Below are 12,069 nucleotides of genomic sequence, written 5' to 3'. Positions count from 1 at the left end.
GTTGTTCCCTGGGGATGGATGAACCAACCACTCCTCTGCAAGGGACAGCTGAAGCCATCCCAGGGATCCCATCCCCATTTCCTCTCAGGGATCCCATCCCCATTTCCTCCCAGGGATCCTGCCAGGACACATCTCCATGGATACAACCCCACAGATGATGTGCTACCAGCACATTCCCTGCCTGTTTGCTTCTCCCTCTTCCAAGAGGGATCATTTGCTTTCCAAACCATCCACTGGGTGGTTCTCCAAGAGCAGGCTGACCCCCACACCACCCAACCCCTGTTACCTGCGTGGATGTGGCTGATATCCAAGCTGCAGGAGTGGGGAGCCATGGGGAACGTGACCTTGACCAGGTTCCAGCCCCTTCCCCTCTGCTGGAGTCGCTGCTGGAACTTTTTTGGAGCAAATCCCATAGGAATGCTGCGCACATCACCAAGGCCCATCAGCTGCTCCTCCCGGGGGTTTTGGGACTCTGCTCCTGCAGCCTGGCTGATGGTGGAGCACAAACTGATTTCCCCTGGTACAGGCTGTTTTTTTCTCTTCTCACAGAGGGTTTAGTTGTAGAGAAAAACATATCAAAAACATAATTACTCGTCCTTTTCCTCTCCCACCCTCCACAGAACCAATATCAAAATAACTCCTCAATAATATACATATTTATTTTCTCTTAATTAGTGCCGATATTTACAAAAATTGTGATACTCTGTGAAGAATAAATTATATACACTGATGATAAACCAGACAGCAAATGCTCATTTGGATATGTATGTACACAGCTCTGTATACCTATATACAACAGGCAGCCTTATTGACTCGGGGGCCCCCAGCCCCTTCCCACGCCCCCCCAGCTGTCAATAAAGCAGGAATTTCTATAAACACTGTGCAATTCAGATCCAGCTGGTGTCTAAAGTTGTGTCTAGCAAATGCATGGTTAAATGACTTGAAATTCCCACGAGTCCTCCTTTAACAGTTTATAGGCCTCTCTCCATTCCTGGTCCCATTTCTCCCGTAACCATGGAAACAAAAGGTTCAGCTCCAGCATCCTTAGGATGAGTCCTTCTTGGATTTCCTCTTCCTATTGATTTGCTCAAATTAGGCACCACATGCAGGGTTGATCCAATACCCATTTTTTCCCCTTGCGCTTCGGGGATGACATTGGAGGACAAGAGCACAGTCTCAAACAGTGAGGGAGCAAGTGCAAATGGATAATTACATCTTATAGGCAGCAGAAAAAAAATTTAAAATAATAATAATCAAAAAACCAAACCCCAGAATACCAACCCCAAGCTCAGGACAGCCAGGCAGGGCTGGGGAGAGGATGTGGTGTGTCCATGTGTGAACCTGGCATGGTTACACAATGTCAAGTAGCTCCTACAAGCCAAACCACCCCCTCTCTGGAGGAAAAACATGAATTAGGGATTTATTTATCTCTCATCATGCATAACTGGGCTGGGGGATCTTGTCCCCGGGTGTAAATCAGTGCTGTGCTCCCAGGGCTGCTTCACCCCCAGGCTGGGCCCTCTGCCCCTGATGGGAGCAGGATGGAGCACCCATTTCTGAGCAGGGAGGTGAATTTTGGGCAGCCAAATGCAGAAACATCCCAGGGACACCAAGGCCAGGGGTGCTGACAGGGCTGGGGAAGGGCAGAGCAGTGGCTTGGATTAACCCTTGATGCCCCTTGGGGCTCCTGGCAGGGGCAGCAGCCGGTCCCCAACAGGAGGGGATGTCACATGGAGAAGGTCAAACACTGCCAGGGGGCTGAGGAAAGAGCCACAGCCTTCATGTGGGTGAAAAACAGAATGGTTTTTGGGGCTGACTCCTTTCCTCAGCCTGCTTCACCCCTGCAGCAGCCTGACCAGCTCCCATGAGTGACCACCATGGATAACTCCCATGGATAACCACCCCCAAGGATGTGGATCCTGGGGTAAGGTCTCATGGGAAAGATCTGGAAAAAAGGTTTCAAGGCCAGGCTGGACAGAGCTTGGAGCAGCCTGGGCTAGTGGAAGGTGTCCCTGTCCATGGCATGGGGTGTAACAAGGTGAGCTTTAAGGTTCCTCCAACCCAAACCATTCCAGGATTCTGTGATGGCACCACCCTGGCTCCAGAAAGGAGCCACCACACTGGGACTAAAACTCACCATAGCTTAAGAGATTTAAAACCCAACCATTACAAACAACAACCCCAAAGGCCACTCGGTGCAGACAGCACCCAAATCCCTTCAACCCTGCTTGGCTTTCCCAGCACTGTCACAGACACTGTGACTGGCATAAGCCAGGACTTGGGGCTGGGAACAGAGACCCTGCAAAGCTGCTGTTTGCAGAGGGCTGTGAGGAGCTGAATGCCACCAGACCCTCAGGATGCCTCCACTCCCAAGGCAAGATCCAGATCTCCTTCCCTTGGATCCATCCCCGAGTATATTGCAAGCTCTGGAAAAGCTACAAGGCTTTGGCAGCAGTTTCAAGGGCTGACCCAGGAATTATCTAATAACAAAGCAAGGTCCTTCCTGAAATACCTCCTCCTCCTCTGTCTTTTTCTCTCCTTCTGTGTATTTATGCACAAATATGCCCATATTTATACACCCACGTGCCACACTCTCATAACGCCAATCCAGAGATCCTTTTCTTCTTATAGCTCAGCGTTCAGATCTGTAGGACTTTGACACAGTCACTGCAGGGATTAATTTTCCCAATAAAACATCGTGCTCCAGAGAGATCATTTTTTCCCTAATCACTTGGAAGGATCCAGCTGGCACACGAGCCTCACCCCATTGCCCCCAGCAGATATTCTGGAAGATTTGAAAGGGCTGATGGGCTGCCTGCAGGCTTGGGCACGAGGTTGGGTGTTAGGAGACAGCTAGCTCTGCAGTCACAGCTTTCCATCTCTCCAGAACCGTGGCACAGTGGCTAAAACTAAAATAGAGGCACTGCCTCCTCCAGGTGCCAAGGCAGGAGCACCTCCACAGACCAGAGAGCTCCAGGCTTCCATTCCAGGCCTGGAGAGAGGGAAATGGCTCCTCAGGAGGAGGAGGAGAGGAACCAGACTAGCTCTGTTTGGGGTCCTGATGGACTCTAACACAGCTATGGGACCATCCCCTTTCCCAATCCCTAATTTAGCATCCTCAGTCTGAGCCACTTTGCAGCTCATTTTTGCACCTTTCAGAGTCAGGAGGAGATGGGGATGCTCAGCATCTCCACAGAAACAGGCCCAGACTCTCTCAAACCACATTCCTTAAGGAAAAAAAAAATTTAAAAAAGAAGAAAAAAATATCACAGTCTCCTCCTGAAAAACTGGTTCAAGATCACATCAGTGAGTCAGAAGCAAAGCTAGAAATAGCACTAGAGCTCCGACCTGCAGGCACAAATCCCATTAAAAGCTGTAGGGGAACCATTTCTCTGTGAGAAGCAGAAGTCTGGACCCCTCTGCTCTGAGCAGCCACGGATCCCTCCCAGCCATGGCCTTCACCACCCTGAGCACTGAGCCTGGGCACTGAGCCTGGGCATTTATTTCCATTGTGCCCCACACAAGGGCAGCCCAGAGCTCTCCCACCAGGGTGGTTTTCCCCAGGAACATCTGCCAGGGTCAGGGCAGGAGTGCAGGATCTGTCCCAAGGGAGGGACTGGCTGTGCTGGCCCTGCCATGGGGACAGTCATCGCCTCACTCAGTGACAGCAGCAGTGTGGCCTCTTGCTCTTCATCCCCGTTTGCCCCTGCTGTGTGGCTGTGGAGCCTCCCAAGGCAGCCAGCACCCCCCAGATTGGAGATTGGGTTTGGATGTTTGGATCTGCTCATGGATCCGCTCTCCCCTCCTGCCTGGCCCACAGGAGCACCATGTCCAAAACCACACCTGCCCAAAGGAAAACCTCCCCTTTCTCCTCACCAAACCACCACAACACACACCCAGAGCTTTGACCAACGCTGCTCCAAACCACCCCATGCCCAACAACCAGACACTTCTCAAAGTACCACAGAGCACCAGCATCCTCCAAAGAACTGCAGCAAAACCACCAGCAAAACACCTCAGCCCTGACCAGGAATGGGATCACCTGGTGCTGAGGGCACCCAGAGGATCCCAGCCCATCAGGCAGCTCCCCTGTGCGAGCCCATGTCCCCACAGAGCCACCAGGAGCTGGATCCATGGAGCTTGGCCACCCTGCCTGGGAATGGGGCCCTAGCTGGTGACTCTCACCAGCCCTGTCCCATCCAACAGGATGAGCTGCAGAACTCGGGATTTATTGCTTTTGGTTGTGTTGGCTTTTTTGTGTGCATGCATGAAGGGGCTTCAGGGTCTCCCTTTCCCAGCAAAGTGGAGTGCAGGACTCCCAAAACAACGAGATCCAATTAAAAACAAGCTGAGGACATGAGCATCCCTGAGCCCCAGCTGAACAGGGATCAGAACAAGGATGCTGCTGGTCCTCTGCCCCACACAGGAGCAGGGACTGCCATGCCCAAACCATGGACACTTGGAATTAATTATAGCCAGGCCTCAATCAATCAATCAATTAATCAAATAAAACTGAGGAGTAATTCCACGTGGCCAAGGGGAGCCCCATCAGCACAAGATGGATCCTGCTCTGGAGTGGCATATGGAGCCATTGCTGTAGATACTTTAGCACCAGTTGGATTGTTGGCAGGAGCAGGGGTTTCCTCTCTGAGGAAGGAAGGGTCTGGCTGAGGCCTCCCCAGGCTCCTTGTGCTCACCCTCCATGCAATGTTTCAGGGCTGATCACGTCCCATTTCAGCCCAAATTCACCCCAGCTGAACCCTGTTCCACAGCCCAGGGAGGCTTTGCTCATCCGTGACCTTGGCAGAGATTTTCCTCCATCTCCCCTGACCTGGAAGAGGAGCAGGGCACCTCTCCCTGAGGATTGTCAGCAATGGGAAAAACACAAGAAAATCCACACAGGGATGGGGAAAGCAGGTGAGATTCCCCAAGGACCAACAGCTCTCACCCATCCCCAAATAACACGAGGGATGAAGAGAGAGAGCCTCAGGCTCTCTGCACCTTGTCCCCTTGCTCTTAAACACCCTGAAAGAAGGCAAAGCAAAGGCTCAGAGATGCCAGCTCAGATCCAGGCCACCTCAGCACCTGCCCACTCCATCATAAAGGAATAAACCCCAGCCCTGAGGGGGTTGAAAAGGACCTTTCAAGCCCAAAACACACCTTGCCCTGGCGACCCCACGGGCTCCAGGGGCAGGCCACCCTGCTCCAGCCCATGTCCCACCATCCAGCAGCCCTGAGCTGGGACATCCCTGATACCCCAGGAGCTCTGTTTGCTGAGGATTCGGCCCTGTAGTCGCTCTCTAAATATCTATACACACACACATGCTCAGGAATTCTACGGGAACGGCTGAAAACTGCTGAACAAACAAGTCAGGAGAGCTGGAACCTGCTATTCCACCTGCTCCTCGTGCCCTCTCCGCTCCACCGTGGTTTCTGCTCCTGACACCACGATTAATGACTAATTACTCGCCCCATAATGAGCGCAGGTGTTTAACTTTCAGCTCACCTTCCCTGGCTTGCATTTGTCAGCTCTTGTGTCTGGATGCTCGGACACTCAGGCTCTGCCTTGTTATCTCTCAGGCTTTGCACTGTTATCTATCCAACTGTTGTCAGCACACGCCTTCCTCATCCGGTTTTTAACTATAATGGAGATTTTTTAAATTTCCATGAATCTCCTTCAAGCCACCGGAGAATCTATAAACACTATAAACATGAATACTGTATAGTCTACTAAGAAAATATATATTTGTGTGTGTATTAAATATTCAGATTCATGCAACAAATATCCATGCAGCTGTACTGTATTACTGGTTAAATTTCACTGCAGTATAAATATATTATAGGCCACAGCATAGTTGCTCCAGTTTTATATATAGATATAAAAAAAGATGCTTTTTCCAACTCATTTTCAATGTGTCAGTGGAGGTGTCTTTGGTGATCCTGGAAATATTGATGATGGAAGTGTCATCTAAATAAATAAATAAATTCCAAGCTCTTGATTTATTTACTCGTCCCTCCCGATGCCTCGCATAGAAAATTTAAGACTTAATAAATAATGTGCCGTCACACTAATTATCCCTCCCCTGGGCCTCACACTGGCACACTGCAGTGGCTGAAACTATTGCAGCATGCAGCATTTTCAGTTATGAAACACAAGCCGGGTGCCGCGCTCGCGCTCGGCTCTCCCGGGGCAGGGGCTGAGCCCTCCAGCAGCCCGGCCCCACAGCCACAGCCACCCTCCAGGAACTCCTGCCTGACCTTCCCCAGCTGCTCCCCATGCCTGGGAGCTGGCTGTCACCCAGCACAGGCACCAGGATTCAGCCCTGGACCTGCCCCTTCCATCCCCATCCCGCTGCTGGAAGAGCCTGTCCCCTCGGTATCTTTGGAAACCCACGAGCCTGGGATGGGAGAAGTGCAACAAAAATGGTTTGGATTTGTTGGCTTTTTCTTTTTGCACGGACGCTTATTCGGTGCAGAAATCAAAGGTTAAAAGTCACTTACACAGCTATTGCTTCCCATGCAGAACCAAATATACACCGTAGAAAATACTGTATTAACTACAATGCAGAGCAGCACTCAATATCTGCAATTGTTCCACTTCAGCTTTAAATACGGGACTAGATTTTAGCGACTAGACATCGGTTAGCATTTTGGTGATATTCACATAGTTTGTGTTAGCTAGGGTGCAATTGGCTGTCTTCAAGTTCTCCTCCCTAAAATCCTCATTGCTATTGTTTACACCTTCCTGGATCTCCATATAATCAGACTTACTAATAGTAGAGGCACTTCTGCTTTTCTTTAGGTCAGGGGAAGAGGGGATCTTTGGGCAGCTGGTTACTTGCAAATATTGAGCCTGCTCCTCTCCCTCGGTCTCCCGGTGGTAGAAGTAATTGAAGTTAGACACTATGACGGGCACTGGTAAGGCAATCGTTAATACGCCAGCGATGGCACACAAGGAACCCACTATTTTCCCCCCGATGGTGGTGGGGACCATGTCTCCGTAGCCAACAGTCGTCATGGAAACCACAGCCCACCAGAAGGCATCGGGGATGCTCGGGAACTGGGACTCGCTCTCGTCGGCCTCGGCAAAATAGACGGCGCTGGAGAAGAGGATGACGCCGATGAAGAGGAAAAATATCAAGAGGCCCAGCTCCCTCATGCTGGCCTTGAGAGTCTGGCCCAGGATCTGCAGCCCCTTGGAGTGCCGGGAGAGCTTGAAGATCCTGAAGACCCGCACCAAGCGGATGACTCTGAGGATGGCCAAGGACATGGCTTGCTGGCCCTGCTGGCCATCCTCTGGCTTCTCGGCCAGCTCCGTCCCCAAGGTGATGAAGTAGGGGATGATGGCTACGATGTCTATAATGTTCATGATGTTGGTAAAAAAACCAGCCTTGCTGGGGCAGGCGAAAAACCTCACCAAGAACTCGAAGGAGAACCAGATGATGCAAAGTGTCTCCACGATGAAGAAGGGGTCTGTGAAAGAAGTGGACTGCTGGTACCCCATGCTGCTGTTGGAGTAGGGGGGATGGCTCAGCCCGCTGCCGTGCATGTCTTCGTTCTCATCCCGAAAAATGGGCAATGTTTCCAGGCAAAAGCTGACGATGGAGATTAAAATCACCATGACAGAGACAATAGCTATAATCCTGGCAGGGCCTGAGCTCTCAGGGTACTCAAAGAGCAACCACACTTGTCTCTGAAACTCGTTCTCAGGCAATGGCCTCTCCTCTTCCTTGATGTAGCCTTCATCCTCCCGGAACATCTCCATGGCCTCTTCCCCCAGCTCGTAGAAGCGGATCTCTTCGGAGAAGATGTCCAAGGGCACGTTAACCGGCCGCCGCAACCTCCCCCCGGACTGGTAATAGTACAAAATGGCATCGAAGCTGGGTCTGTTCCGGTCAAAGAAGTACTCGTTCCGGAGAGGGTCGAAATACCTCATCCTCTTTTTGGGATCCCCTAGCAAGGTCTCTGGGAACTGGGCAAGTGTCTTGAGCTGCGTCTCGAAGCGCAGCCCCGAGATGTTGATGACCACCCTCTCACAGCACTCATGGTCGGTCTCGGGGTTGTACGTGTCCTGCGGGTGACCGGGAAGAGCTGCAGCTTCATCTGCAGGATCTCCAGTGGCAACTGTCATTATTGGGCTTTAAAAGAAATCCTTATGCTAAACTCTTCCCAGCGCCCGGCGGTGGGATCGGGTTCAGGGCAGGGCTACTATCCTGCAGAAGGACAGGTACGTAGGTTTGGAAGAGTCTCATGAAAAGGCGAAGGGATGAGATAAAAACAGAGGAAAAAACAAAAAAAAAAAAAAAAAAAAAGAAGAAGGAGAAGAAGAAAGAAAATCGCCCCTGCTGAGAAAGAGAGAGATGGAATAAAGTTGGTGGGAGGAGAGCAGATCCCTTCTCTAGCACGTCTATCCCCTTCCTGGAGGGGTTAATTTGCCTTCCTTGGGACAGAGTTCAACAACTCCCATCTAAACCCATTAGGTGGAACAGAGAAAACACCTGAGGAACTGTCACCTGTTCAAAGCCAGTGTGGGAAAACTGGCATGGGTAAACTAGGGCTAATTTTTTGGCTAAATATAAAAATTCCAGTTAAAAAAATAAAGAGGGGGAAGGGAAGAAAAAGGAAGGAAGAAAAATAACCCCATCCAGCCCTGACGTGTTGAGAGGACCCCGCGGGGTGCCGGGCTCAGCTCATTTCCAGGCATGCAGCTAAGGGTTAATTAACATTTAACCGTGCAATCTCAGGCAATCTACCCTCCAGGAAAGCTCCAGCTCCGCTTTTAAGTTTTAACACCTTCCCAATCCTCTTTCCCTGGTGTCATGCTGCCCTCCCTGCCTGCAGCCGAGCTCTGCGGCTGCCGGAACGTGGAGCCCGCGGTCGCAGCTGCCCCGCGGAGCACCGCAGTCCCCCTCCTCGAGCGCTGGTGTCCCGGCTCCTGTCATCCTCTGCAAACCACCATGGCACACAGAAAACAAATCACATTACCTGGAGAAGCCAAATCTTAGTGTCTCTTAGTAACACCGATTATCTGACCCCTGGGGAAATCCTAGAGAGAAATACAGGCTTCCAAGATCCCCATAATTTCCTCTCTCTTCAAAGTTAAAAATAATGGTGAGTCATCGTAGAAAAAGGAGAAGGGGCATAAGAGGGGTTAGATTCCCAGATGGTGGAAGTCAGGTCTTGTAATGGTTTGGACTGGAGAGAGAGAGAAAGAGAGACAGAGAGACAGAGAGACAGAGTCTTCCCGGGAGCTGTTGCAGATCTGCACTTCAGGGCAGATGAGCGTCTGTCTGATGCCTTCGGTGAGACGGTGAAAAGCTGCTAAGCTCAGCAAAACCCGATGTCCCCAGTGTCCTCGGGAGGTGTGGCATCGCCTGGAAAAAACACCGAGAAGGTAGCAAGCTGCGGGGGTCCGCCTGGAGCATCCGCAAAGCCGCGGCTCCTCCGGGCACCCCGCTTTTCCCCCGGCCGGGCGGGAGCTGCCCGCCCAACCCGCACTGCAACACGAGAGAGAGAGAGAGAGAGAGAGAGACGAGGCGGAAAAAACCAGAGCCCCGTGTCCCTGCGCTGCGCTCAGCCCAGCGGGGCCGGCTGCCCGCCGAGCCCGTGCCAGCCGGAGAGCGGGGGGGACAACGACGCAGCCCCCCCGGCTTGGGGCTCTGCAAAGCCACCCAAGGTCCCCGGGGGTCGGTGTCACCCACCGGGCACAGCACCCACGGTGGCTGTGTGGCGTTCCCGGTGGCTCAGGATGCTCCGGTTTCACCCACCGGAGCGAACCCCTCGCCGGTCCCCGGTTGTCCCCCCACCAAGGCCAGCAGCCCCTCGGTGATGGCTCCGAGCACCCACGAGCAGCGGGACCCACGCGAGCTGCATCCACCCTCCCCATCCTGCCGAGAGCCAGCCCCCCCCGGCCGACCCACCCCCGTGGGAATTCGGCTCCGCTGGGTGAAATTCCTGCTGGGGATGTTGAGGCTCATGTCCCCCCGGTGGGCGCCGGCTCCTCAGCATCCCTGCTCCGGATCATCCTGCATTGCCTCGCACCACGGAGATGCTCAGCCCATGGGAGAGGGCCGACCAGCCGCTCATTTTTTTGCCTTTTTAAATTTTTTTTCTCCCCCCCTCCCAAATGAAATAAAAACCCCTCTAACCTCCCTTCTTCAGCTCCAACTCGACTTGTCTACTTTGAGCCAGGATTACAGAACCGGGCAGGGGAGGCAGGTGGAAAATAACCCCGCGGTCCCAATCTCCTCGGCAAAGATTTCAGCCATCTCCAGGCCATTTACGCCTGTGGGTTCCTCTCTTCATCCCCCGAGGTGCAGATATTGCCGCAGATCCCTCTTTTCTTGGAAATTTCCCTTCTCCGTGCAACCCTCCTCTCCCTTCTCCTTATGCACTAGAAAAAATAGTACAACCCTGACGAGGCTTGCAGCATTCAACCGCTTCTCTTAACCCTTTTCTGCCAGGCCCGGAGGAGAGGAGGTCGCGTTTGTCCCAGTTTTTATCCTTTTCCTGCATTTCCTCCCCACCACTCGCTCCCCAGCGGCTCACCAAGGAGTTCAGCTGGATTTGACCTTCCCTGGCTCCTCCGAGCATCACGCCAGAACACCACAAACAACATCTTCCCGCTGCTGCAGGAAAGATCTGGCAGCCACCAACCTCCATCTCACCAAAGATCAGCCAACCTTCAATGTTTTATTTATTATTTTTTTTTAAATAAACACGCCGTTTTCCTCCTGCCCATAAACTCTCTCCTCCCCCTTTCTCCCTTCCCCAAACACCCCGGATTTGTTAAACAGCACAGAAATTTAGTTTGTTTTTATTTAACATGTTGATTTTTATTTGGCACGGGCTCTGGGCTTCTTCCTCCGGCTCCAAATCCGAGCGCCGATGCTCGGTGCGGTTTTACGGCATCGTCTCAGCTGACATCACCCATCCCAACACTCAGTTTCTCCTACTTTCTCCCCATCTCAAACAACCCCTTCTCAAGCTTCTTTGGGGTTAATTCATGCAAATTTGGGGGCTGAAGGGGAGGGATGGAGGAGGTGAAGATTTGCCCAAAGCCCCTCAGTCTGTTCTCCGCCCCGCACTGAGCACTGCGGGCGGGAGTCGCAGGATTCGGGGTCGTGTTTGCCACTCAAGCACGACTCCCTCGCTTTGCACCGCTCCTGCCAGGCTGTGTTCGAGCAGAGAAAAGGGGGAAGGATGCAGGGATGGGGTGGAGGGGAGAGAAAAAGGCACCAACTTACACTGGGCTCTGCAGTCGGGCATGCGGAGAATGCACAAGCAGCTGCTCTGCTCCCGCCGCTGCCGGCACCTCTCACCCACAGCCCCCCAAACTCCTACCCCGGAGTCAACCTCTGAAGGCAGCTCAGCTTCTCCATGAATATTCATGAGATTAATATGAGCGTCTTCCCCCCCCTCCCTCCCCTCCACCTCCCCCCGCAGCCCTCCTCCCAAGCAGGAGACCTAGATTTCAACCACTGGGAAATAATCATATCCCTGGATATCCCTGGATACACGGGGCTGCTTTGCCATGCGCCTCCAGCCCATGCCGTGCTCTTGGTGACAGCCTGGATCTGCTCAGGGGACATCTGGGGGCTGCAGAAACACCCTGCAGCTCTGGGCAAGAATTGGACTTGCAGGAGCTGGGGTGAGGAAGTGAAAAGCAATAATTTTATATCACTTTGCGTTTACTGAGGTGCCTTGATGAGGAGGCTTCTCCCATCCCAAAGGAAGGAGATGGCCAAGCTCATACCAACATAAAGGACCTATAAATCAACCTCTGCCTTCAGGAATGAGGTTTGGCCCACTCTGCCATCCCCCCATGGCCCCACAAGGAGCACCAAGGAAGCAACAAGTCCCACAAGGCTCCTGGCACCCAAGGCACGAGTGCTGGAGGAGGCAATGGGAAAATATTTCTATTTCCATATAGAGCAGTCAGGTTTGCATGGAGTTACCAGAGCCAACACTGATCTCTCCAGGGACACACTGAGGTGGGATGGAGGGCCTGGAACACCCTGAACACCTGAGAAAATCAGTGCTCAGTGTGGTGCCCAGTCATCCAGTGGA

General features: G+C 52.5%; 1 protein-coding gene across 8 annotated transcripts; it reads right to left on the bottom strand.

Annotated features, from left to right (window-relative positions):
* Positions 1-634: 634 nt before the first annotated feature.
* Positions 635-11,348, bottom strand: KCNA2 (potassium voltage-gated channel subfamily A member 2). Of its 8 annotated transcripts, none has more exons than XM_064732801.1 (4): positions 11,247-11,297; positions 10,149-10,393; positions 8,986-9,374; positions 635-8,345 (listed from the first exon to the last, which is right to left on the bottom strand). In XM_064732801.1, the coding sequence occupies exon 4, from the start codon at positions 8,129-8,131 to the stop codon at positions 6,632-6,634; it is 1,500 nt and encodes a 499-aa protein (XP_064588871.1). In that variant the 5' UTR covers positions 8,132-8,345; positions 8,986-9,374; positions 10,149-10,393; positions 11,247-11,297; the 3' UTR covers positions 635-6,631. The 8 variants fall into 8 exon arrangements, with proteins under 8 accessions (XP_064588871.1, XP_064588872.1, XP_064588870.1 ...); XM_064732802.1 differs by having other exon boundaries at positions 635-8,342; XM_064732800.1 differs by having other exon boundaries at positions 635-9,374.
* Between the last annotated feature and the right edge of the window lie 721 nt (positions 11,349-12,069).

Source organism: Zonotrichia leucophrys, chromosome 26, assembly GCF_028769735.1.
Source record: "Zonotrichia leucophrys gambelii isolate GWCS_2022_RI chromosome 26, RI_Zleu_2.0, whole genome shotgun sequence".
In the NCBI taxonomy this organism is placed as follows: Eukaryota; Metazoa; Chordata; class Aves; order Passeriformes; family Passerellidae; genus Zonotrichia; species Zonotrichia leucophrys.
Note: the sequence above shows the minus strand (reverse complement) of the source record. Positions and strands in the feature narration are given on the sequence as shown.